Below are 27823 nucleotides of genomic sequence, written 5' to 3' on the forward strand. Positions count from 1 at the left end.
CTTGTGTGTGTGTGGAGGGGTGAATCCCCATTTACAGACCAGGGAACCAAAGTGACCAAGGCTACACGTGTAGTGAGCGCTAGGTCACGATTTATCTTCTCGTATCAGATTGGATTTCTGAGCTAGAAGCGAAGGTAAGGTCTGTGGCTCAGTTAGCGCCACAGGCCCTAGCGATGTATTTTCCATCATGATCCAAGAATTGGATGCATGTCGCATTTCATGTGAACTCGCTTCCACGTCAGCTGTCCTCACAGAGTTAGAGAGACCAGCTTAGGTGGGCAGGGGAACTGACGTCCTTCCAACAGGAACAGGTGGCACTCAGCCCCAGGAAGGACACCTAGAGTGGCCTGGACCTTCTGATTTTTCACATTAACCAAGCTAGTGAGAAGTTGGAATTTTTATTTCTGATTTTTAAATCTTGGATCAGATTTTCTTAATCACATTGTGATTATGTGTGACCTCTGGTTACAATCTGGTCTAAATATTAATTCTGATTGACGTTAACAGTTCCCTTGGAGAACCTTCATGAGTATTTTCTTCTTGACCACTTTTGTTTTACTTCCTTCAGAGACGTTTCTCTGGGGCTGGTGGATACGTATGTAACACAGTTGTTTCGACAGTGACTTAAGGAGTGTTAGACTTTTTTTTTTTTTTAATATTTATTTATTTATTTGGCTGTGCTGGGTCTTAGTTATGGCATGCGGAATTCTTAGTTGCGGTATATGGAGTCTTAGCTGTGGGATACATGTGGCATCTAGTTCCCTGACCAGAGATCGAATCCGGACCCCCTGCATTGGGAGCGGGGAGTCTTAACCACTGGACCGCCAGGGAAGTCTCTGTGTTAGAGTTTTATATCCAGTCTTTATTACAAAAACACATTTTAGGTAGGAGGAGGAGGTCTAGGAAAGACTTATCTCTCCTTAACGTAGACGTAAAAATCCTTAACAGAACTAATAAGAACCTGCTGTATATAAAAAAATAAATAAAATAAAATTCAAAAATTAAAAAAAAAATCCTTAACAGAATGTTAGCAAATCAAATCTAAAAAAATGCAAAGAGAATTATATATCATGACCAAGTGGGATTTATCCCAGGTATGCAAGGCTGGTTCAGTACTTGCAAATAAATTAATGTAATCCATTACAATGCACTGCTACTATTTTTGCTTTGGATGTTCACTTATATTTTAGAGCAATTGAAAACAAAACATTTATTTTACCTTTGTTTATCCATTTCCAGTGTTCTTCATTTCTTTGTATAAATCCAGTTTTCTGTCTGGTTACTTTTTTCCTTCTGCCTGCAGACTTTCCTTTAAAATTTTTTCCTATTCATAGATTCACAGGTTGGCTGGGAATGAATTCCCTAAGTTGTTGTTCTTCTCAGAAAAGTTTTTGTTTCTTCATTTCTGAAAATATTTCTGAAATATTTTTACTGGCTATAGCATTCTGAGTTAATGGGTTTTTTTCTTTCAGCACGTAAAAATGTCACCCCATGACTTTCCATCTTCTATGATCTCTCACAAAAAGTCTTGCAACTCTTAATTTTGTTTTTGCATATATTATGTGACTTTTTCTCTGACTGCCTTCAGTATTTGTCTTCCATATTCAGCAATTTGAATATAATATACCTAGATGTGTGTGGATTTGGGGGTAAAGAGGGGTATTTATCCAGCATTGTGTTCTCTGAGCTTCTTGCCTATGTGATTTGGGACTTTCATTAGTTCTGGAATGTTCTTATTATTTCTTTGAATGTTTTCTTCTGCCCCATTCCCTGCCTGTAGAAATTTTGGGATTTCAGTTACACATATGTTAGATCATTTGATGTTTTTCCTACAGGTCTTGGATGTTGTATATGCTCTTCTCTGTCTTTTTGCTCTTTGTTTTTCACTTTGGATGATTTCCTTTGACTGATCTTTAAGTTCACTGATTCTTTCCCAACTGTGTTGAGTCTACTGATAAGTCAGTCACAGGCAATCTTCATCTTTGTTCCTTTGTTTTTCATTTTTAGCATTCTCTTTGATATTCTCTTCTAGTTTCTATTTCTCTGCTAAAATTACCCATATGATATTGTCCACAATTTTCATTTAGAGCCTTTACTGTATTAATCATTTAAAATTCAACGTCAGATTATACCACCATCTGAATCATATCTGAGTCTGGTTCTAATGATCACTTTGTCTCCTGGGTGTGCACTTTTTTGTCTGCCTCACAATTTTTTGTTTTTGAAAGCCAGACATCCTGAGTAGGACAGCAGATTTATGCCTGGGATTTGGCATGCCTTTCCTCCTGTGAGGCTTTTATTGTGAGGATTTGAGTTAATCTAGTTAGGAGTTGGGCAAGCTTTAAGGTTTGTAATTTGCTATAGTCACCCTTGGCGCATACAGGTTTCAAATTCCTTTAGCAATACCTTGTGTTTAAGATGAGGACTGGCCAGCCAGAGGGCTTTTTCCCTCAGTATTGTTCAGTCTTCCCTTTGCACCGCCCTCAGAGAGGATCTCTTTCCATGTTCTAACCCTGTCCCTTCCCAGAAGTATTCTTCTGTTACCCGTTACTTAATACTTGCTAGCCTGGGGAAGGGTCTTTCCTTGGGGCTCTGATTAAGCCTTAGTCTCAGGCAGGCACTGCGTCCCTGGGGCTTGGGGATGGGAGGTGGGGTGGAGGGGAGAGATAAGGGGGGACCTAGCATGCATTCCTTTTCCTCCCCCAGGGATAAGGCTTTTTATTTCAATTCCTTTCCCTCACCTACAGTGGGTTTTCAGTAATGGTAGGTTTTTTGTGCTTTTGTTTCCAGTCATTTCAGTGAATTAAGATGTATTTGTATCACATATTGAATGAGTCAGATGTTGAACCACAATTGTTCCCGATTATTCCCTTGGATTTTTCTTGTTGACATTTGGCCTTTGAGACCTTTATGTCTGAGACTGGTCCTAAGTATTGGAAAATTAGTGGGCCTCGTCGTGTCCTTGCCGGGGTGTCTGTCTGCGTTGGGAGTAATATCGTCAATCTGCTCTCAGCACCAGAAGCTGTTGTAACATGAACAGAAAAAATTCAGCCACAGGTTAATCTTTTTGGCATATATATAGACTTAAAAGAAATGATTGCTAAAAATTTAAACACTAAATTATAAAATGGTTTTGCCACAAGAGAAGAACTTTTCTTTTTAGTACTTAGCAAGCAATATTTTAATATTTTTAAAATATTTAATATTTTAATATCACAGGAGTACCAAGGAATTTTCCTGACACTGTTGCTGGATTAAGCAATGGGCAGATGTGTGGGCATTATTAACCAGACCAGCTGAGCCTGTCTTTGAGCTGGCTTTAGAGGTCTTTAGCCAAGCCATTGCTTAAGTTAATGTGGCGGTGAGACACACAGAGCTGTGCTACACTGCCGAAGCCACACACGATGTGTGCAAGGTTAGATGTTTGCGTGGCACGGGTGAGTAAGGTGAGGGCAAGGCCTCCCTCTCGGCGCTCTAACTGTCCTCACATCCTTGCCGCTGCATGAAGAGGGGGGTCTTGTCTGATGAGGAGGTGGTCTCCTCAGTGAGCAGAAAGGGAAAACTAGCCAGGCCAGCGAATCAGCTGATGACCGGTGGGTCACAGAGCCGCGGACACCTTCTCCTCGGTCCTTGGTTCTTTTTTTCTTTTTAATATTATCAGTATTCAATTTAATATTAATTCCCTTAATCTTCAGTATTAATGTTCTTATTATTCAATTAAGAATAATAAAAATAAAAGTGTTATGTTACCTTCCATTATTTCTTCCATCATTTCTTCTGTAACGCTCTTCCTTCGTTTATGCAAATTAGTCCTCGGTTCTTAAAATAGAACTCATCCCCTTTTAATTTAAGGCTGTGACTCAGGGCTTCAGAAGTTTTTGTTTTGTTTTTTAAATCAGGAAGGATTGCGATTTTGTTAATCCAGAGGCTCTGACTAAACACACACCTGTTGGTGGGGAATGTGTTCTCATCAATTGTTTTACCAGATGAGTAAACCATTGGGGATGGTTAGTGCTTGTGAAACCCTTTAAGATCTTCAGTGGAGAGGGAACTTTTCCTTTCTTAGACAAGAGGTATAGGACTGATATAGAATTTTAATTTATTCTTAAAGTCATCCTTGGGCCAACACTCTTTATTGTGAGACTCGTTACCTTTTTTTCTTCTCAGTGCACATGGGAAAAGAGACCAGAATACACTTTTTCTCAGTTACATGGGGACCTGGCTGCTGGGAGATGATTCCGCATGGGTCTTGTGTTTCTGCACATCCTGTGAGCAGAGACACTGACTGCCCTTTCGTTCTGGACTAGCTTTTCACGGATGCTCGAATAACTCACAGCCTTGGAAGACAGAGAGAGTGTCTCCCTCTAGAGCAAAGGGCCACTTTGCCGTCTCCCCCTGGGGCATAGGTTGGTCAACTTGCTTGTAGTCAGTCGTAAAGGATTTATGTCCCTAAGCTGTGACACAAACCCAGAATCCACTTGGGTCCCTTTGCATCACACCGTGGGACTTGAGGGTGATGTGAACATGAAGCTCATGTTGCCCGATATCCTGTGAGTAACAGTCTTTTGTCTCTGACCCAAGAGTCTTGTGTCTTCTATGAGCGTCTGTGAAACTGTGGCAGGTTAACTTGTTAGCCTGCAAATAGAGCAAAAATCTCAGACTCTCTATATTTCCTGACACCGCCCTTAAACATTGCCCTGCCTTAAAACTAATATAAAAAACTTGAAAAATAGAGGAAAAAAATCACTTTTAACGCCATCACTCTAAGATTATAATCTTAATAATATTTTATGTACATCTTTCCAAATACATATTTCAACATAATTTTAATCTTACTGTAATACAAAATCATATCCTGCTTTCAATAATCAACATTCTTCTGAGTATACAAGTAGTTCATAGTAATTGTAGAAAATTAGAAAACTTGAAAAAGAATAAAGAAAATTATTAGTGTGCCTATTGCCCAGAGATGGAGTTCCTATTACTATTTTCTGTATTTCCTTCCAATATTTTATGTATATGTATTATAAAGTTATAAAGAAGAATATTATACTCTTTATTCACCTAGCATCATGCCTGGTGTACTTTTCTATTTCATTAAATACTGAAAAATAGGCTTGCTTGCTTTAATGATTATAGTATCTCATTCTTTGGATGTCCTTTTTATCATAACCATTTTACAATAATTTTTTAATCAATTTTGGAAATTCATTATCTATTTATATATTGCTTCTGCCTCTCTGTGTCTTGTATTTCTTTTTCCCCCACCTCCCCTCTTCTGGGACTATACTTACCTGTATGTTAGAACTTTTCAACATTTCTACCTGCTTTTCTTGTGTTCTTTTCTGTATTTTCCATTCCTTTGTCTCTCAGTACTTCAGTCTGGATATTTTATCCTGATGTACCTTCCAAGTTATTATTTCTTTAGCTAAGTCTCACCTGCTTTTAAATCTGTCTTTTAAAGTTTTTAATTGTATTTTTCAGTTGAATTTCCATTTGATTCTTTTTATAGCTTCTAGTTATATGGTAAAATAATTTAATATCTTTTAGTTCCTTAGACATTACTTATAGCTAATATCATGTCTGATAACAGGACTCTCTGGCTGTCCTGTGGGTCTGTTTCTAAAGTCTGTGTTCTCTCTTGGTTTCTAGTCCGGGCTCCTCTATCTATTTTGTTTCGTTTGTGTGTGAGACATTGTTATGAAAAGCTAAGGCTCTGCTTGAGGCTCTTTTCCTCCAGAGGAGCTTCCCTGGAAGAAAACCAGGCTGGGGGCACGTGTCCCTAATTTAATCGTGGATTGTGATGAATTGAGGCTTGTGAAGGCTGGTCCCTGTTACCCCTAGGGTACAGCCCTTGAGGGTCCGAGCTGCAAGTCCTGGCAGTTACTGCCCTGAGTGTTGATTTTCCCTCATTGCTGCAAAAAGCTGCGAAAAGCTCTGCTTATCTTTGCAGCCATTTTGTCTGTGCTTCTGCAAAAAGCAGGTACCTTGAGGATAAAGGTGGAGTCAAATATTAGGTTTGTAGCTCTGGTTTCCCTTTGACCTGAATCTTGGCCCTGCAGTTCCTCACTGCTTTGGTTGCTTCCCAATAACTTCAAACTGATTTTTAAAATAATACATTTTCAGCTTTTTAAAAGTTGTTCTCAGCAGGAGGGCTTGTCCAAACAATCCAGTCTACCATGGCCAAAGTGGGACAGTCTTCACAGATCAGTCGTTGTACATCCCCTGCTGTGCAGACTGCTGGCCCTGGGGTGTGGTGGCAAATGAGACCTTTTGGAGGCCAAATGGGAACATTTTAATGTTCCTTCTGTTATTATGTGCATGTTTTTTCTCCCAGTAGTTCCACTTAAGAGCAGTTTGTAATACTACATTAGTATTCTGATTTTGACCAGATGGCACTGTGAGTGTCTGTTTGTCCTCAAGGTAAGTGGACAGGCGTGGCCCGCTGGTGTGGCGCCTTTGTGTCGTTCTGCTTGCTTTTTTGTTACAGCACATTGCCTGCTCTCTTATGGCTACATGCATCTATGTTCCCCACCAGCACTTGTGCTTCTTGCAAAGCAAGGACTGCATCTTCTTGTTCTATTTCTTGACAAAGTTCCTTGCATAGACTAGTTCCTCAATAGAGTTGTGTTTGAATTCACATGTTAAAGCTAATGTTTCGTGCCTTGTCAGTCAATTTCAGACTTCCATCTTTCCAAGGTCACCTCAGTGGATCTATTTCTGCAAGACTCCAAAATATTTCTAGACCAGTACACAATCACATACACCAAGAGAGGCTTCGGTGGGATGTGGCACAGTGTCCTGCTTTATATTGGACATGAGGTGGAAGTCATTGCACTAGATGCAGGCGAGAGAATTTTCTTCTATTAAAAAATGCCAGAGGTCGTGCTTACAATGGAGAACTATCTGTGGGATTAGCAGCGTGGCTAGTGGCTGAATAAATGGGGGGAACGTCAGCAGGTAGTAGGGGCCGTGCTTATGGGGTCCATCCACTGCACGTGTCCCAAAAACAGAGGTCAGGCCACCCTCAAGCCTCAGGGTACCGCAGACAAATGCCTGGACTTTAGCAGAGCACCAATTTAGGTCAGGAAGATGCTTAGTAAGAGAACAGACTTTTAGTCCATGGAAGGTGGGGGTCTGTTTTGAACACACAGCTCCAGGAACAACTAGTTCTGCCCCATGGGCTGCGTGAAGGCAGGAAATGTCCTGTGTTTGCTCTTCAGCCCACTTTAGACATTTCCTCTAAAGTAATGTGAGGCTAGAGGGCAGTAAACACGCATCCACTGAGGTTGTATTAAATTGATTACCACGTTACAGAACTTGTCATTCATTACTCCATTAATTGATTCAACAGACGTTTACCAACTGCCTTCTTTGTGTCAGATACTGCTGTTGGAGCTGGGGATATAGCAATAAACAAAAAATAAAAATTCCTGCTCTCATGGAGCTTTCATCTTTGAATCCTATTTTCCAGTATTGATGTTTTTAAAAATATAACCATTTTTAAAGTGACAGTTCAAAAGATGGGCAGTGTTCTCCTAATACTTTTATTTTCTCCTACACGTGAGGCAGCTTTTCTGAACGTAGGAATATAAAACTTCTCCTCCCCAGTCTTGGAGTTTGCACCATGTTTATTTGTACCCCAGTACACCCAGATGTGGTCAGATGGTTACTGGAGGAAATGGCTTTACGACATCTTTAAGTATATAGCAGGTATTTAGTAAAAATTTGTTGCTTAGTGTTAGACTACATTGCTGATTATAAATATTTTTTATCACATAAATCTGATGTTTTAGAAGCACTTTACAAAATAATGAGGCTTACGAGGGTAAACCTAGTGATTTTGTAGGCAGGGGACTGGAATTATGATGTTGCTTTTCTGTAGATCATTAGATAAATAGATTTTTAAGGTTCTTCTTTCTATACTGGCAAGTTAATATATCATCAGCTGGCACTAGAAAAGGGGACCAGATTAGATGGATTTGAAGTGCCTGTGAGCATCCATGTGAAGATGGTCTGAGAAGGAGAAATAAATGTGAGTCGACTTTACAGATGGGTGATTGAAGCTGTGGGCCTGCATAAGGTTTCCTAGGTGCGTGGAGGCCTGGGGCTGAGCATGGAGGAGACCGGGTTCCCAGTGACTGGGCAGAGATGCTTCGCCAGAGGTTTGCCATGTTACCAGTCTTTTTTTTTTTTAATTCTCTTTTTTTTTTTTTTTAAAGGAATACCTTATATTCTGAGGTTATATCCTTCCTTTTTTTTAGTCTTAGATCATTTCTTTATTATTTATTTATTTATTTATTTTTGGCTGTGTTGGGTCTTCGTTTCTGTGCGAGGGCTTTCTCTAGTTGCGGCGAGCGGGGGCCACTCTTCATCGCGGTGCGCGGGCCTCTCACTGTCGCGGCCTCTCTTGTTGCGGAGCACAGGCTCCAGACGCGTAGGCTCGGTAGTTGTGGCTCACGGGCCCAGTTGCTCCGCAGCATGTGGGATCTTCCCGGACCAGGGCTCGAACCCGTGTCCCCTGCATTGGCAGGCAGGTTCTTAACCACTGCGCCACCAGGGAAGCCCCTGTTACCAGTCTTTATGGGACTAATTTGGGTATTGATTTCTGTTCTTATCTTTATTATAGTCTTTCTATTTTCTTTAGATTTATTCTGTTCTATTTCTGATTTCCTAAGCTGGATATTTGACTTATTTCTCAGAGCTGTTTTAGTTGAACTCACACACTTTGATGTGCAGCATTTTATTGCTGCTCCAATGCTAAGTATATTTTAATTTCCATTAGGATTTCATTTTGACCCATGAACTATCTGGAAGTTAATTTTCAATTTTCCAAGTCTATTGGGTAATTTTTTGTTTGTGATTTCCGTCTTAAAGGGGTTGTAATTAGAGAAAATGGCTCATGTAATATGAGTTCTTTGGATTACTGAAGCCTGCATTGTAATTTAGTACATTGGCACTGTTGATAAATGTTCTGTGTGTGTTTGGAAAGGATGTGTATTTTCTGCAGTTAGATGCAAGGCTGTCCATGTCCGGTAGATCAAGCTTGTTACTTGTGTTTATTTCTCCCATGTGCTTCCTGAATTTTTGAATGCTTTTTCATAATAATTGAGAGAAGGGTGTTGAAATGTCACAGTATATGGTAGGTTTGTCTGATTCTCCTTGATGACCTGTCAACTTTTGCCTTTCTATATGGCATTCTGGGTCCTTTCCTTGCCTCTGTCTTGTTCATTAATTTTCTCTTCAGCTGTGTTTATCCTGTCGCTTAACTTACTCAGTAACTTTATTTTTAATTCCAATCTCTAGATATTATAGTTAGTGCTTTTCCAAATCATCCTGGTCTTTCTGGGTTTGATTCCGTTCTTATACTTTTTTTTTTAAAATTAATTAATTAATTTATTTTTGTCTGTGCTGGGTCTTCATTTCTGTGCGAGGGCTTTCTCTAGTTGCGGCAAGTGGGGGCCACTCTTCATCGCGGTGCGTGGGCCTCTCACTATCGCAGCCTCTCTTGTTGCGGAGCACAGGCTCCAGACGCGCAGGCTCAGTAGTTGTGGCTCACGGGCCCAGTTGCTCCGCGGCATGCGGGATCTTCCCAGACCAGGGCTCGAACCCGTGTCCCCTGCATTGGCAGGCGGATTCTCAATCACTGCGCCGCCAGGGAAGACCCCTTCTTATACTTTTAATTAACTTAAACATACTTATTTTACTAGGCTCTCCTATTTTTCAGTTATGCGAGGTTCTGGTCTTTGTTCTGTCCAGGTGGTCTCACGTGTTTATAGTTTTCGGTGGTTTGTTTTCTTCAGTGTGCTCTTTATTTGTGAATCCGAGGAAAGGTGAGGGCTCTTCAGCGGGTATGCCTCCAGGGTCTTCTTGAGTGTGTGTCTCCTGGTAGTATTATCACTAGCCGGGGAGCGATTTTTATGTAACTTTCTCAGCTTGTGAGCGTCCAGACCACATCATGTGTAGTATAATTTTGAACCCCAAACCTGGGTGAAATTCAGGCTCATGAATATGAATTCACTTATCTGTTTTCCTCTCCCTCCACCCTGTGACCTTCCCAGCTGGAACCCGGATCAAGACAAGCTCCCTGTCTTCTCCCTCAGCAGATGGGCTGGTTTTGGTTTAAACTAGTTGACCAGTTCACTGAAAATATAGCCTTTTGAGGGTCTCGGCTGTATCACGGGGGCCTTGACTGCAGCTCCCTGAATCCTATGGCCTCTGGTTCGGCTCTTCCTGAGGTCATTTGAACGTTCTCCCTCCCCTGAGGGTCACAGATCACTCTAGTGCTGGCTGCTCTGGTTTTCCTTACATTCCTGAGAGGTCCGCTATTCATTTAAAAGGATGACTTCTTTTATATGGAGTAATCCGGTTTGTGGAGGGAGGACGTTTAGGTCTCCTAGTGCATCACATGACCGGAAGCAGGAGTTTCCATCAGTTTAGGGGAGAAACTTTTATTAGCATACATCCTCTCTTTTTTAAGTTTTAAAAAATTTAGCGTAATTTGCCTCTGCACCTTTGTTTTCAGGGTTATATACATTTTCCTTTTTTTAACAGTTGTTGTGCTGCCAATTGGAGAAATCTGAAGAGGGCCTATTTTTAGCTAAATTCTATTGTAGGCCACAGGTCAGTTTTCAGTAAACAGACACACAAACCAATAAACAAATGCATATATACATTTATATTAACTATCTTTCTAAACTCACCTGTTGTCTTTTCTGACTGGGAGGTAAAACATCAGGACTGCGGGATGGAGGCAAGCCCAGTGCCTCGGTTTTGGGTGGCCTGGTGCTGCAGGTGATGGAAGCAGTAATCCCACCTTACTTTCCCGGACACTTCATGGTTTGGGATGGGGAAGACTCACCTTTCAGGACCAGAGGTGAGAGGTCATGGCTCTATTACAGCATCTGGCAAGAAGCACATGGCTTGGAGGCTTTCTGATGGGCAATCGTAACGCCCCAGTGATTCGTGTATGACCCCACGAGCGTATACTCACTTTATTTAGGAATGCTGTAAAACTATATGCTAATTGCAGGCTTATGGGGAATATTTTAAATCATAATATTTTCATGTCAAGCATTTTAACTTAATTGTAAATAAATGATTTTATAAAAGGTACCAAAAAAATCATTGGAATGAGGATGGAAATAGACATCCCATTAGGACAGCAGTTGATGCCTGTGCCCCTCTGCCTGGTCCCCGTCCCCTGTGGTTACCCGAGAAAGGGCTCCTGTTGAAAGCAGACCACAGCCATCCTGGTCATCCTCACACCTAACCCCAGGAAGGCACATTCCTCAGTACGGTCCACACTGGTTTTTACTTTGGAAAGGTCTCTCTTGATTGGGTATAATTTGTTCTAGACTATTGTAGAACTCTGTTTAGGATTTATAATAGGCTTTAAAAAAAACTTTATTTTGATTTTTAAGGAAAAATATGAGCCTCTGGTTAGGGCACAGTGCTGTTTATTGCCTGTGATATTGACAACTTGTACTTTTCCTTTCTTTTTCTTTAACACATGCTATTTCTGCTAGAGCAAGAAGGTTTGTCTTTTTTTTTTTTTTGGTAATCGTGACATGCACCTCTTGAGAAGACTAGTCACAGCAGTCTATTGATGTGATGGATTTTAGAGATTGTGCTCTTGCAGGAAATACTGAAAAGAAATTGGTGATGATTAAACAGGTTGAAGCAAGAGATTTAATTAGTGCTAAGAGACAGAACTTATATGTAGATCATGTCCATCTTCAAGTTGAGAATGAATTCCCTCTGCCATGATTACAATAGGATTTTAGCTAAAATTTCCTTTCTTCCCATGTCTTTCCTGCTAAAATTGGCTAATAGAACTTCTTTGCATGTAAAATAACTTAAGTACCAAAGTCTTCTAATTTAGTTTTTCTTTCTTTCTGGAAAGAACATTGAAGACTGCTTCCAGATATTTTGCATTAGCAAATGTAGATTTTCTAGCAACAGGATGCTTATCTAAAATGCCTGAATTGACTTTAAAAAATCAACTAAATTTCATTTTCCCCATGAAAGTATTTGTTTTGGAAAATGCACACGGTTGCACAGCAAGTGGGTAAAAACTTCAGCAGTGAGCTCTTGTCCAGCACCTCCTTTGCCTGAGGATCATCCAATCCACTGACTCGTGGCCGTGCCCCTTTTCCAAAACAGTCCTACTGGGTCGAGTGCTGTCATTGGTGACTTTTACTGATAATAAAACACTAAAGTATATAAATTATTTACTTTAAAATTTCAAGTAAATGGGAGGGAACGAAAAGTTAGACCTATAATACCATCATTCAGTTTCTTCCTTTCAAGAATGGAAGGGAAAAGGGATGTTTAAACGTAACCCCACCTTTTAAGTATCTGAACCCCCCTTTTAAGTATCCTTTAAGTCACGAGTAAGCTCCCTTTGAGGCACCATTAATAGTTGTGACGCTTGGAAAGTTCCTTAGTGCTTTCCTTGTCCCCAGAGTTTTGTTTGTCAGAACCTGAGCTTGTGGTTGTGCATGAGAATATCACTTATTATGGGCTGCATCTCTCTCCCACCTCAAAACAAACGAAACACAAACAAATAATAGCCGTTGCTTTGAAAATGCTGTCAGAGTTCAATTAAGCCAAGTCCAGCTAATTACCTTCAGCAGTGAGAGAAGTTTCACTCTGACACTTCCCATCTGGTGGCTTTCCCTAGACAGGCCCCGGAAAGACACCATGAGCCCGCCCGGGGATTCTCACCTGGCCGCCCTGCTGAGGGCAGGAGAGAGCGAGGTTGTGTGTCTCTCGCTGTTTGCTGTCCTTCCCTGCTTCCCTCCCAGCCGTCTGTGGGAACCCAGCGACTGCGGCCGCTCTCAGCTTTGTGATCCACCCAAGTGATGATGGTCCTGAGTAGCAGTTTGCAGGCCCCCTTCCTCAGGCAAGCCATGAGTAACAGCAAGGAGATGAGCTCAAGGCTTGACAGGGACAGAGGCGTAACCCTGGCCCAGTACATGGGACACAACTGGGTCACTATTAACAACAACAGCAATCAAACTTCAAGCAGATGCGCCATTAAAGCCCTTACATAATTGTAGCAGGTTTGGGTTTCCTCTGGTTCAAGTGTTCTTGCCTCTTTGATAATCAAATGATCTGAAGAAAGGCATAGAATTTCAAGGGAGAATCTGCAGGACAGGCTCACAATAAGGCCATTCACGGGACTCTTTTATTAGCTTACACTGTATCTGCATCACGTTTAGTCTCTGGCTTTACTACAAGGCTCCATTTAAACTTAACCCAACTTGCAGACTTAACTGATCCAGGAATTACTCAATACAACCAGCCAGCTACTGTAGCTTTTCCCCTCTGATAAGGGGATTTAACACAATGGGCTTCACAGTTCTTAAATGACTCCGTTTTTTTCCCCCTGTCTTTGAGATGTGGTGCTTATGTGACCTTTTGTTCTGAATAAAATTCCACACGGTTTGATTATATTTTTTAAAAGTACCAGCAAACACAGTATTGACTTCTTACCCTTAGAGGAAAACGTTTAAAATCTTGTCGCTGGTTTAGAAATGGAATTCATGTCATAATATTTACACAGCTAATTTCACTATATTAGATATTAACTATTAGATATTATTAAACTTGAAAATATTTTATTTTTGAGGGGTGATTCTGATAAAATTACTGGTAGTACTTCTGCATTGCACTTTGACTTTTGCACACCTCTGGTTATCTGCTGGTGTCTGTGCCGTTTCCACCACCACGGTGCTGATTGACTAACCTGGGCATGCTCGGCCAGTATGTGGAGGGGAAGCGGCTGGGAAGCCTGACCTCAGAGTGGGAGACCCTTGAGGATGGATTTGGTAGCAAACCACTGGCAGCGCTGTCGGCCCCCGCTTTGGATCACACCTCAGAATAGTGGGTCTCAAACTTTAGTGAACAAAAGTCATCAGAAAGTTGGATAAAAATGCAGATGCCTCGATTCCGCGCGCGGGGGGTCTGAATCAGTAGGTCTGGGATGGGGGCCTGAGAATTTGCATCTTTAGCAAGCACCAGTTGATTCTGTTATCTGACCCCACTGAGAACCATTCCCCCGATTCACCAAGGACTGGGAGCTCAGGGGCCCTCCTGGGTAGGCGTGACCCTGGTGGGATGTCCCCAGGGGGTGGCAGGCGGGAAGCTTGCTCTGGAATGTCCAGCGAGAATCCTCTTCTGTTCCGCCTCCCTCCACAGCAGGGCGGCACCCGCCGTGAGCATCGCGTTCCCAGGGACCTGCGTCACCCGTGGGTCTGCGCTTGGGTGTCTGAGAACGTCTTCTCACCCCCACCCCCTTCTGTACGTCGTCAGAATTTCCGAGCAGTTGTTATCTGCGGTATTTAATCCAAATTTGCTCCTCTAGCCTCCTCCGTTACCGCCCTATTAAAGTAATTTTAGATTTTTAGAAACAAAGGTCTTTGTCAAAAGATTTCCAATTAGAAGCGGACTCTCAAGAAGCCTTTTGGGAGTTATGGATGTAACATGTTTGTTCATTTCATGGAGGTAAGATTTTTCCTTGAAGATAAGTTGATCTGGTGCTCAGGACAAACAAGTGGTGCTGACTGCTGTTGATATCCCAGCGCTTTGCCTGCAGTGCTGTTGTGTATTCTGTGTGTAGAACCCACCCCCAACGCAGTTGAAGGACTTTTTTATTATGAGAATTTGCAGTCCGACACACAACTAGAAAATACAGTTCCCATATCTGCATCACCTGGTTTCCAGAGTTACCAAGATTTGTCATACTTTTCGGCAGCATTTTTTTCCCGTTCTTAAATTTTGCTGGTCATTTTTTCATTGGTTCTTTTTGGAATGACTCAAACATGAAACGCTTTGCTTGGGGTCTGAGTGCGGTGATCCTGAGTAGTAACTGGAAGATGTCCTTTTCAGGAATGTGTTCCAGAAAACCTAGAGCTGAAGAAGCAGCTTTTTGCCCAGCTGGATGGAATCGTTGGTGACCAGGTTGTCCTGAGCAGCTCCAGCTCCTGCCTCCTGCCCTCCCGGCTGTTCTCTGGCTTGGTACACGTGAAGCAGTGCCTCGTGGCACATCCTGTGAGTATGTCGAGCCTGGAGATGCAGCGAGTCTCACCTGGCTTTCTGGGAGCAACGTGTTTGGACGAATCTGCTAGTACTTTGTAACTGCTTTACTGAGATATAATTCACATATCACACAATTCAACTTGTACATTTCAGTGGTTTTTAGTATATTTAGAGAGTTGTACAATATCAGTGTCTTACAAAGAATTTTATCCAAAAATCCCTTGAACTGTATCTTGTACCTCATGCACTGTGGGAGAGAATGAGCAATACTTACAGACTTTCGCCCTTAAGTAACTCACCGTCTAGCTGAGGGGAGAGACTGCTAATCAAATCATCCCAGTGCCAAGGAAAGGTGCTACGTTAACGAAAAGTCTGGACCACATGGGATTCTGCAGGTGGGTCACCTGTACCGTGTGGTTTCCTGAACTTAGCTCAGAGTGGGGTCACTTGTGCTGATGTGCAGGGTCCGGGTCCCCCCCGAGATTCCGGTGCAGCAGCTCTGACTTAAACCCTCCTTTTTGTGGTCCCTTCCACCAGACGTTGTCACTGACTGTGCCAACGTACTCACCAGGCGTGTGCTGCGAGGCATGTCGGACCATGAGCTCCAAGCTGGCACGTGGGCACTCAATCTTTTTGCGATTAACGTGTTAATGTCAGGAAAGGGGAATCAGAGTGGGGATTCAGGGGTCATTTGGTGGAAGTTTGAGTACCGAGTGGAGGTCAGTGTGACCTTGGAGAACTGGGACAGCCTGCTAGGACAGAGACGCTAACTTAGCTCAAGCCCACCCGGGCCAAGAACAAGCATGGGCCTCGTAGAATCGCCAGGAGACCAGCTTGACTGCAAGAGCAGGAGAAAGGTGGAAGGCTTGGTAGTACTTGGGTCATGGAGAATCGTGAGAGTTACTCTGAAGAATGAGAACTGGCTTAGGTACGGGGCAGCTCCTGCGCGGAACTTGGGGCAGAATTCCCAGCACGAGTGGCCAGGGCCTAGGGAGGTGAGGGGTCCTCGAGTGGGGAGCAGGGAAATTCCTCTTTCCGAGCAAGAGGAGGTTAGAGGGGGAGATGAAGACAAAGGGGAGCCATAGATGCCTGCTGGGTCTTCCGTGCTGCGCAGAGGGACAGCCTGGACCACCGTTTACGCGACTGAATGGTTCTGGATGTCCTCACACTGAAGTTTAGTGGAAAGTGTAAAAGAACGGTTATAAAATGAGGAGACTTAGACCCAGAGCACAGAGAAGAAAACCAAGCATTTAGTTACCACTCCATGCAGGTGAAAACAGCACCAGAGAGACCTTAATGGAAGCATCCAAATACCAAGTCCCATGAAGCATGTCATGTCTTTGCTTCCGTGACACGTGTGTGTCCATAAAAAGTCTCTTAGACACCGTGATTGTTACTTGGTTGCTTCAATAAAAGGTGCAAGCCTCTTAGTCAAGAGCTTCCATTTCTAACCAGTGTTTTTACTTCTAAGTCAGTTTAAAAAAACAGCTGAATCAGATTGTTCAGGAAACACCCCCTAAGTCCTCTGACAGGAGCTTTACCCCATCTCTCTTTTTTTTTTTTAATTTATTTTTTTATTTTTGGCTGCATTGGGTCTTTGTTGCTGCTCACGGGCTTTCTCTAGTTGCGGCGAGCGGGGAGTACTCTTCGTTGTGGTGTGCAGGCTTCTCATTGCGGTGGCTTCTCTTGTTGCGGAACATGGGCTCTAGGAACACGGGCTTCAGTAGTTGTGGCACGTGGGCTCAGTCGTTTTGGCTCGTAGGCTCTAGGCGTGCGAGCTCAGTAGTTGTGGCGCACGGGCTTAGTTGCTCTGCGGCATGTGGGATCTTCCCGGACCAGGGCTCGAACCCCTGTCCCCTGCATTGGCAGGCGGATTCTTAACCACTGCACCACCAGAGAAGCCCCTTACCCCATCTCTTCATTTCCATCCACCAATGGGCGAGACCACACCCCATTCACTTTCCTCTCCATTGCACGTAGCAGGGCATCTCCCACTAGGAGCCCAGTCAGTGACTGTGGAATAGCGACATCCTTCTCCCGCACACCTTTCTAGTATCGCTCGCTTTTACTTAATCAAGCACAAATAGCAGAATCAAAGTAAGACCTTATTTTACAAGTTAATCTCTCATTATTTTTATAAATAATTTAAAACCAAACCCAACATTAACTAAGGCAAAACAAATCACTCAAGTTGACAGTCCTTGGAATTTTTTTTTTAATATTTATTTATTTATTTATGACTGTGTTGGGTCTCAGTTGTGGCGCGCGGGCTTCAGTAGTTGTGGTGCACGGGCTTAGTTGCTCCGCGGCATGTGGGAAGTCCCGACATCCCTGCTTTATAGTAAAGAAGAGTTCTCCTAGGAGAGACATGCTTCCAGTTCTTATAATTCTGATCTTAAAAAGGCCAGAGGTTAAAACATTTTTATAAGAATTCAGTGATTATAGGCAGGAGACAAGTGATTCAGCAAGGCATTGATTTGTAATTCATCTGAAATAGGTGCTGTCCTCGCTTGCTTTCTAAGAAGGCTGCGACAGGGCGACCAAGACAGGCTGGGAGCAGAATAAACCTCTGAAGCGTGTGGACCGGCTGCCTCTCCAGCCGGTCCGAGGAGAAATAATCTCTTCTCTCTTCTGTAGAACACGTCCTTTTAAAGTGGATGCTTCTTGTAGTCATTTGGTAGATGTGAGATTCTACCCATTTTCACCCAAACATGGAGGAAAAACAATTTAAAGTAAAGCATCGCTTGGGGAACAGTTTAGTGTGCATTTGCTTAGTGGTGAGGCCAATCAAGCAGCCTTTTATCAAACAGCCTTTTCCTTTTTTTGTTTTTGTCTTTTGGCCGTGCCCTGCGGCACGTTGGATCTTAGTTCCCCGACCAGGGATCGAACTCGTGCCCCGTTCAGTGGGAGCACGGAGCCTTAACTACTGGACGGCCAGGGAAGTCCCTCAAACAGCCTTTTCTTTAGATGTAGGAGAATTTTCTTTGAGATTCTTCAAGAGTGGTTTCTCAAAGGAAACCAAGAAAACCAGAGCTGGGCAGGCAGGCATTTCCACTGTGGACAGACTCTCTTTCTGTCTTAGCATCCATCACGATGTTGAGGCTGAAGAGAGCTTCTGATATTGTGTGACTTCTAGGTAAGATATGATTGTGGAAGCAGATGTTTGAGGCTCAACATGGAGAAGTTAAGGAAATACCAACTTTAGGGAAGATACTGCCAATCCAGTAATTTTTAACACTGACACGGTAGACTGGTAATGACTACTGTGGAAGGAGGATGGCTGGGGGCAGGGTAGGTAGAAGCTTACAAGGTCAAGAGAGCTGGGAGCAGAGAAATCCCGAGGGAGGTCAGGTGTTTAGAGGTAAGCGGTAAATGTACAGGATGGCAGTTTGCACCCTCCGATGGGAACCTCATTGTTGGTTATGATTCATGCAGTTCTGTGCTCAAGTTCTTTCGTTTTCTCCCCGCTCTGTGCATTACTTTATTTCTCGAGTTTTTTGTCACGGGATGCTGAATCTCGAGGGGCCCCATCTGCCCTGCTGCTGACCCTTCGGGACGGTGAGCCAGCTCTGCCGGAATGACGCCCAAACGCCAGCGCCGTCTTCCCGACTCTCTCTGCTCTGTCTCTCTCCTAAGGTAAATCCGCCCTATTACGTCCCGTTGGTGGAGCTGGTCCCACACCCGGAGACGGCCCCTGCGACGGTGGACAGAACCTACACCCTGATGCGGAAGATCGGACAGTCCCCGGTCAAACTCACGAAGGAGGTTGACGGCTTTGCTCTGAATCGTCTCCAGTATGCCGTCATCAGCGAGGCCTGGAGGCTCGTGGAGGTGTGTGCGCCGCCCTGTGTCCGGGCAGCCGAGCAGAGGGGGCGGGAGCCTCTGGGCACGCCGTGCGGGTGGGAGAGTCAGACACTTGCTCTGTTCTGGAGACCGAGGGCAAGCTGTTCCTCTCTGTGTTTCAGAGATCCCGCTGTACGGTAGGTCACTTGGTATTCGGATGTGGTGATGGGCTCCTCTTCTTGTCCTTTCCTGTCGTTACCACGTAATTATCTCTGTGACGTGCTGCATGTTCCCACAGTCTCAGATTCTGCTCCCCGCACTCCCAGTATTATAATTTTTCAGGAGGAAAAATAAATTATATTTTGAGTAAACTTGTATCCTCTAAAGGAACCGAGTTTATTTCAAGAGCTTGAGGAAGAAACAGTGGATGACTTTTAAACTTGTTAGTAGTATGCTTGTCTCACATATAGAGAGGAGATTTTTTATATATATATAAATTTATATACATATATATTTACATATGTGTAAATTTATATACATATATATTTAACATCATCCTTGAATTAAAAGGTTTTAGACGTGACTTTAAAAATTGCCTGGCCACACGCACTCCCACCTGCATTTGTGTGAGGGGCCTGGTCCCTGGCAGGGAGACGTCAGGGCAGCTCCACACCTGGGAGTGGTCCAGGCTCTGCCGGTCTGGGCTCCATCCCTCACTTTCTGATGCTTCCCCAGCTTCTGCACGGGTCAGTAGCGTGCTCTGCCCACACCTGTCCTGCTGAAACTTGGCAGAGTGAGCAAGGGTCTGTCCAGGTACATGTGGCGAGAAGGGGGCTCGGGTTCAGTCATCTTCTCCTGGAATGGATTCACAGCCGCTAGTCTTGACTCCTGCGGATGCCTGGCGGTCCCAGCCTGAGACAGAACAGGGAAGCTGGCCTGGGGGCACCGGATTTCAGCTTCCCAGTGCAGGATGCACGTGACCGTCCCACAGAACCCTGGCTCTGGCGTTTGGTCACATCCCTGCTGGGTTCATCATCTGACCTGACTGCTCACACTAGCTGCAATTCTGTGTCCTCACTGTTTGAATCCAGTTAATGCTCCTACATCTTCAAGATACAGTGTTGGGATTCCCACTGTGAAGTTTTCAGCTTTAATTTCTCGGTGACTGTAAAATGTTTTGGAATGTCAATCAGTGGTAGAAGCACTGAAGTAAAAACAGCCCCTTGGAGATCTGTTTAAAATATTTCCACCGGGACTTCCCTGGCAGTGCAGTGGTAAAGAATCCACCTTCCAATGCAGGGGACACGGGTTCGATCCCTGGTCGGGGAACTAAGATCCCACAGGCCGCGGGGCAACTAAGCCCGGGTGCCACAGCTACTGAGCTTGCGTGCCTCAACGAGAGAGCCCACGTGCCACAAACTACAGAGCCCACTGCGCTCTGGAGCCCGCGCGCCACAACAGCAACAGAATATCCCACATGACGCAGCTGAGACCCGACGCGGCCAAAAAAATAAAGGAAATAAATAAAATAAAATAAAAATATTTCCACTTGTCTAGGGTACAGGAACTTAATATACCGAAAGAAAAATTCACTATTACAGTGAAACATTGCGGAGGTTTTAGGGCAACTTTTACTTTTATTTGTAAGATATCTTAGTGCCTGGAAGAGATGAAGAAAAGCCCTGCAGTTGAATTTTGCTTTCTCTCATCTAAACGAGGAACACCAACTTGAGGAAAACTTAAGAGTTGGGAAGTTTTCCTTCCTCTTCTGTTTTCTGGAAGAGATTGTAAAAGTTCTGTTGATTCTTTCTTAAATGTTTGGTCGAATTCTCCAATGAAACCACTTGGGCCTGGAGAATTCTTTTTTGGTCTTTAATTACAAATTCAACAGCTTTAGCGGTTGTAGAACCATTCAGGCTGTCTGTTTCATCTTGGGTGCGTTTTGGCGGTTTATGGTTTTTGAGAAATCGGCCCGTTTCTTCTGTCGCTGAATTTATGAGCGTGAAGTTGTCGGTGGTGCCCTCTCTTCCTTTCAGAGGCTGCAGGGCCTGTAGTGACATCCCTGAGTTCATTCCTGTTGTGGGTGATTCATGTCTGCTGTCTTTATCTTTGTCGTGCTGGAGATTTATCAGTTTTGGTGCTTTCTTGAAGAGAAGGCTTTTTGTTTCATTGATTCCCTCCCCCTGCCGCCCCCTCCACTGTGGTTTTCCTGTTTTCAGTCTCACTGACTCTGGAGGGAGGGTATCCCTTCATCCTTGCAGGCAAGCAGGAGAGAGAAGTTCTAGGAAAGACAGGGTGGGAGCTGTGTGTGTGTGTGTGTGGCTCCTGCACGGGCCTGTCCGTCGTGGGGAAGCAGGGGAGCCGAGCCAAGGTCGGGAAGAGGCTGCGTAGGGCACACTGTCCCGTCCCAGCCCGTGCGCTCCGCAGGGCATGCATTGTGGGAGCAGGATGGGTGCCCCGGCACCAAGGGCACGTGGGTGCTCACAGCCACGCGGTCCTTTTTTCCCGGACCGTTTGGCTGCAGAATTGGGACGGAGCAGCCCTTGTTGGCTGGGAAATGCCGATGGCTATAGTCTCGTCATCCGAGATTAGGTCACTGGGTGACAGGATCCTGCTGGCCAGAAAAGTGATTTTCAGTCGATCTTAAGCTGACGAGCACAATAAGGGAAGTAGTGTTGTGATGACAGACTCTCGCCCAGACAACAGCTGAGCTTGTAGTGCCCGTAAATTCTTGCCCCGTTGAGGGAGGGTCCGTGGAGGCGAGCGGGAGTGAATCACGGAGCCGCCCTTGGGTTCTCAGCCCATCGGAATGTGTGGGTGGTAATGAGCTTTAAATTGCTTACCTCGGGTTTTGTTCATCCTTCTGAGAAATGTGACGTCCAGGTGATTTCTGCTCCTTGGGCCTCTGGTGTCTTGCTCAGGGGCTGTGGTCTGTGCAGGACCCTTTGAGAGAGTCCAGGCTTCCGTGGTCCAGCTTTATTCGGGGCACGAACACAACTGTTATGAGGACTGGTTTCAGCTAATAAAGAGCATCTCGAGGATCGTGTGGTAAAGTTAACAGATGAGACATTTTGTGGTAAAGCCACTCAAGGGTTTCTGTTGGATGTAATTTACGAGAGCACAGCGGTCTCTCCAGCGTATTTGAAGTCATGTCTAGATTACTTCCAATACCTAATACGACCTCAGTCATGTGTAAACAGTTGTTCATACAATGTCAGTGCTATTTAAATAGTCGTAAATAGGATGTAAAAACTGTGTAAACAGTTGCCTTTCCTAGAAAATTCAAATTTTGCCTTTTGGAGCTTTCTGGATTTTTTTTCCTGAATATTTTTGATCCACGATTGGTTGAATTCGAGGATGTGGAACCCGTGGATACAGAGGGCTGACTGTAAAACACAGGAATTAGGAGTCTTAGCACAGCAAACCACTGAGAATCATGTACTCATCAGTGACTTCAGTTTGTCTATAGTATTTCAGAGTTTACAAAGTACTTTCCTTTACATGTCTCGTGATTTTCAGATTTTTTCAGATCATCCAGTCCTAAAACCATGAGAGACATATTGTTATTTTTGCCTTTACAAATTAAATGGTTTGATCCACGTTCCCCGGTCTGGTAGGGATTCAGACCTGTGCCACCTGTGTGCCGCGGTGTCTGCATTTGTAAGTGAAGATGACAATGGACTGTTCCTCGTCAAGATCTGATGAGGGTTGGATGGGTTATGTATGTAGAGGGCTTAGAACGTGGCTGGCGTATACTAACGGTTGAGTAGGTGTTATGGATTACAGTGATGATGGTGACAGCCATGTTTTCTGAATCCCAGAGTCCAGGGATGTAACAGCTGTCACCAGTGAGTTAGCTCTGAGCTGAAATGCTCACATGCCAGCTGCACAAGTGAGGTCCTAGGGCTGGGGATGGCAGCGTGGGCTTCACCTGGGCGCTTGTTGGAAATTCAGCATCTCAGGCCCCACCCCAGCCCTGCACAATTGGACTCTGCATTTTATCAACCCCCTCCCCTCCCAGGGGATTCATGTGCATCGTAAAGGGGGAGGAGTCCTGGCTCACGCCCTGAGACCTCAGCCTCAGCCTTGATGTATCGAATTCCATCTGTTCTAAGATAAAATTTATTTATTTTTTTTACATTTTAGCATCTTAGTTTTATTGGCAGCATTTTTCTTCCATAATGGAGCGTTAAATGCTAATTTAACTTTCAATCGATGGAGTCTTAACTTCAATGAGATACAGTATATTCTGCCGTCTTTTTCAGTTGCCTTTTCTCCTTCCATGTTTTTGTCTTTGCGTGTCTCCTGTTTCTGACCCTCTTTATCTCTGACTCAGGGCTCATAATAGGGAAACATGCAGCTCTAACCACCTTTGCTTAGTGGAAAGACTCTTACGTGGTCCCGATTCCTAGTCCTAGATTTATGACACTGAATACCTCTGGTTATCCCAAAAAAGATGTGAAAATTGATTTTAAAAAAAGACTTAATTCACTTTTGATTAAAACACAAACACAGCAGAATGAATGAATGCTAGGTTTTCACTGCTCCTCCAAATCAAAGCTCCCGTCCCCCGCAGCCCCCCAGATGGTATCTCCCCGTCACGCCGGCCACTTCCCCGTCACGCCGGCCGCAGGCTTGGCATCAGCGATCCTCATGTGGCCTTTGGTTTCCGGAGCAGGGGTGCAAACTGTAGTCTGGTTTTCCTCATTTAGTCACAGGCCTGTGAGAACAGAGTGTCCCTCCAAGGGTGATGGCCGAATCAAGCAGGCTCCTTGGGCCTGAGAGGCAGCCCTGCCGGCCACCGCGAGTCCGGTGCTCCCGGACTGGTGCTGTAGGCTGGGCTGCGAGTTCCCAGCCTCGCCCTGAAGCTACACCTGAACTGGAGCGAACTGCCAGCTCCTTTACGGAGGGGCCGACACCAGGGGGACTGATGGTGCTGAGCGGAGTTTGGGGGGAAGATGACATGACACTGTAGACTCACTGCCCGAATGACGTCTTAGGTTTCTCTCACTTGGGCTGCGATCGCACGGGGGTAGGCGGTTGTTGGATTTTGCTCTTCTTTTAGAAGCCAGTGTGAGCATGGGCCCAGTTCTCCAAGTTCAAGTTCAACCCCAGAAGTTTGCTTCTCACACATGGAGCCTTCTGAGAAGGAAGCCAGGTCAGACAGCGAGCCGCCTCGCAGCCGTCCTTTCCTGAGTCTGGGGGGGCTTTTTCCCATGAATGTCACTCTGAGTAAGTACAGGACCTGCCAATTCTTCTGGAAGAAAAACAGCACAAACAGGTGGCGAGGATGAAGAGAAGAAAGGGCAGGCAGGCTCAGGCTGAGTCACTTGCTTTGCAGGCTTTGGGGTCAAGGAAGGCTGCAGAGACTCGTGGCCCGAGTGGCCTGACAGGAGAAAGCATGTTCAAAGCCGTGCTTCCGGGCAGGTGGAAGGTGGGGCTCTTTTAGAAGTTTTTATTTAGAGAGAAGGTGTTGGAAACAGCAGGACCGCTTAAGGCTTGGCTCCCCTGGAGCGGGGCCAGTAGGAAAAAGCTGAGGCTTGAGCAACATGTTACGGAAGAGACCTTGGCGACACCCATCGGTGTACTTGGCAAGAAGAGTCATGTAGAAGGAGTGAAGGGCAGTTAAGGGCGCCAAGAAAGAGCCCGGCTCCTGCCCTCTGCACCACACCCTCAGCTGTAGGATTTTCTACATTTTACGTCTTTTAAAATTTAAACTTAAAAGTTTAGGGGTTGTGAATTCCCTGGCAGTCCGGTGGTTCATACTCTGAGCTTTCACTGCCGAGGGCCTGGGTTCACTCCCTGGTCGGGGGACTGAGATCCCGTAAACCACACGGCTCGGCCAAAGAAAGAAAGAAAGAAAGAATAAAGAAATAAAAAATAAATTTATTTCTAAAAAAAACCGTAAAGATTTTTTTGAGGGGGGAGGCCTTGCTGCACGCCTTGCTGGATCTTAGTTCCCTGACCAGGGATTGAACCCAGGCCCTCGGCAGTGAAAGCGCCGAGTCCTAACCACTGGACCGCCAGGGAAGTCCCTAGGGTTTTTTCTCAAAGAAGTAAAGTGTCTGAGTGCATTTCCTCATGGTTGCCTTTTCCTCCCCCAGCTCTGAGCCTCGGTCCTTCCAGAAAGGATGCTTCCTCTGTTTGCCGCTTCCAGCCGCGGCCCGGGCAGCTCTCCCTGCTCCACCCAGGGCTCTGCTTCCTGCACCGCTGGGTGCCCTGCTTCGTGTTCATCCGCTCCAGGGTCCACGAGTCTTGTGACTGCCCGTCGCCAGGCGCCCTAGGTCAAAATTCACCCATCGAAACTTTTTCTAAGACGTTTTCCTGCCATCTCTGCATTATTTATTGTACCTCCTGAAAACATAACCTCGACAAGGCTGAGGGAACTGTCTTCCCCCGGCCCCTGGAGCTCACCTTTCAGCCCTGGCCCATGTCCCTGTGCCCACCTGGCCTCTGTCTTGCCTTCCGAAGCCTGGGTCAGCCTGTCCGTGGCAGGAAGTCCATCCCCGGAGGGCACTGAAGAGTTCCCGGGGTTCCAGCTGCTCGAGCTCTTTCTCCCGTGACGTTCACCGAGCCTGCCGTGGGCCCAGCTGCACTGTCGTCCTCCTTAGCTTAGCCTGCTTCTCGGGGGACGCATCAGCTGGGACTACAGGCCCTTTGGAGCAGGTGTGTCACCCCCTTCACGAGGACCATCCTCCAAATGAATCGAGACCTGCTTTCTCGGCTGTAAGTTGGAAGAGCCTCCTATCAGCGGCCTTCCGTTCGGAGGCAGATGGAGAGGGAGGTGTTTCTCATTACAGGGCAGCTCTGGAAGGACACCAGGGTCTCAGCATTTTAAGAAGCCCCAGAACTATATCAGAACCCACACCTGTGGCTCAGCAAGATGTTTCATGTTGTTCACTGACCACTGGGAGGCGATCAGATTCACGAGAGGCCACTCCTGGCCGACGTGTGCTGGGCCACGCGTGACACCCGTGGGAGAGCAGGCGCGGCCGGAAGGCGGGGGGCGCCTCACTGCAGAGGCGTGTCTGAAGCTCCTGCGGGTGCCTTCTGTGCGTGGAGCTGGTCCGTCTGGCTCTCCCGAGGTTCCCGCCTGCGTGGGGAGGGCCCGGCCCGGCTGCAGCCCGCAGGCTTGGACAGTCTCTCTCAGGGCGGTACAGCCGAGAGACTTGATCTGCTGGCTGGGAATCATCAGTTAATTAGAACTCTCCCAGCAGCGATGGCCTGTAAGAAGTAGACCATTTTTGTAGTAGTATTTACCCTTTTATGGGAGGTTGTTTTCTGAGTAGCCACACTGGCCAGCAGCAAAACCCTACTGAAAGGAGAGATCCTGCTGACTTATTGTTTTAGAGGCAACTCCAGCCCCATCAACAGATAAACATAATGGAAACACCAACCACATGCTCAATTAAAAACACCTGCTTGGCATGCCTGGGGTTACATCAGCAGTGCTTAAAGCAAAAGCACCTGTGCTAGTATTCTAACCACGCTAAAAGAAAATCAGGGACTTCCCTGGCGGTACAGTGGTTGAGACTGCGCCTTCCAGTGGGGAGCTGGGGTCCCGCATGCCTTGGGGCCGGGAAATCAGGGCATGGGGCACAGGCAGTATTGTAGCAAGTTCGCTGAAGACTTTTAGGATGTTCCACATCCCAAAAGAAAAAAAAAATCTTTAAAAAGGAAAAGAAAACGAAATGAAACGCTGTCACTGTAACACCTGACTGCTAATCCTCACCCACAGGTAATCGGGCAGTGATGGGTTTCAGCTCCTCTGGTGTGAGCTGGAAAGTTAACAGGCAGGGCCGGGGAGGGCGGCGCCCCCGGTGGAGGACAGAGGCGGAGGGAAGGCGTCCCCAGGAGAACAGGCAGAGAAGCAAGGCTGCAGGTGACCGCTGGGGCAGGGAGCCTGAGGCCCGGCCATCCTGCTTCCCCGAGGTGCAGGCCCTGGAGGTGCGAAGCTCCGCGGGTGGTCGTGAGGGGCAGGCGGCGACGGGCCGTGTGTGCCTCGGCGTGGAGGCTGAGGGCTTCCGCTGCTTGGCGCCGACCTCTCTGTCAAGAGCTCCGTTCCCGGACGACCCCAGTTAGGTCTCTGCCACCTCACCGAGCCCTGGTGCGCTTACGTTTGCATGAACGGATGCCTTGTGCTGTGGCTGTATTTAAGGTCCAGACCTTTTCTTTGTTTTGGACTCATAATACTGGTGTTTTTCTCCCTGAAAGCTTTGTTACAAGCGCAGCAAAGTAAGAAAAATCACATGAGGGTGTCACTGCTGCGGCCCAGACAGCTCTGGACTATCCCTCGGATTACGACAAACTCTTTCCCTTCTTTCCTTTTCATTTTTTGGTCTCTTTCCGCTAAAAGCTTTATTCTTAAAAATACTCGGAGGGAAAATACCGCTTATGTTCCCTACCCTGAGTCAAATTGCTTTTATTTTTCTGCGTTCTTGTCTAGTCTCTGTTAAGAATACTTTGCTCGAGTTTTTATTCATTTCTAATGGCTTCATGAGATTTCATTTCACTGACCCTTTTGAAAAAATCTAATCTTTTTGCCTGCTGTGGGTTGTTTTAAGGTCATTTCAAGTTTTCTGCCGTACGATGCTTCTTTGCACATACGGTCTCCTCCTCTGGCGCCTTCTTCCCCCAGAACAATCCGGGCAGTGGGATCGCCCCGTCGGGCCGGACGCCTGCCGAGGATGCGGCCCCATCTGCCCCTCACTTCCCAGCGGCCTGGCCGGGACCGTCCACCCCGAGCTCTGGTCTCCTTGCCCCGCGTCCCCTCTGAGGCGCTGGATGCGGGGGTTTGATGCGTATGAGTCAGTGTCCTGTTGCATCAGCTAAACGTGTTCAGTCAGCTCTTCTCCAGGGTCGCAAGGTTTGCCTGTGTCATCCTGCAGGAACGGCCCCGCCCCGCTTCCAGGAAAACACATGGTGCTGAGCGGCTCACAGACCCGACAGCCTCTGGGTGACAGCGGGGCAGCGCTTAGCAGTCTTCCCTTTTTCA

General features: G+C 45.7%; 1 protein-coding gene across 1 annotated transcript in view; it reads left to right on the forward strand.

Moving 5' to 3' along the window:
* Window positions 1-27823, forward strand: part of CRYL1 (crystallin lambda 1) — an 80562-nt gene that overhangs the window by 42166 nt on the left and 10573 nt on the right. Inside the window, exons 4-5 of the mRNA XM_082435131.1 lie at window positions 14896-15057; window positions 18682-18876. Of these exons, the coding sequence (XP_082291257.1) occupies window positions 14896-15057; window positions 18682-18876 (357 nt within the window). The remainder of the gene's footprint in view (window positions 1-14895; window positions 15058-18681; window positions 18877-27823) is intronic.

Source organism: Balaenoptera physalus (assembly GCF_965194825.1).
Source record: "Balaenoptera physalus genome assembly, chromosome: 18".
Taxonomy (NCBI): Eukaryota; Metazoa; Chordata; class Mammalia; order Artiodactyla; family Balaenopteridae; genus Balaenoptera; species Balaenoptera physalus.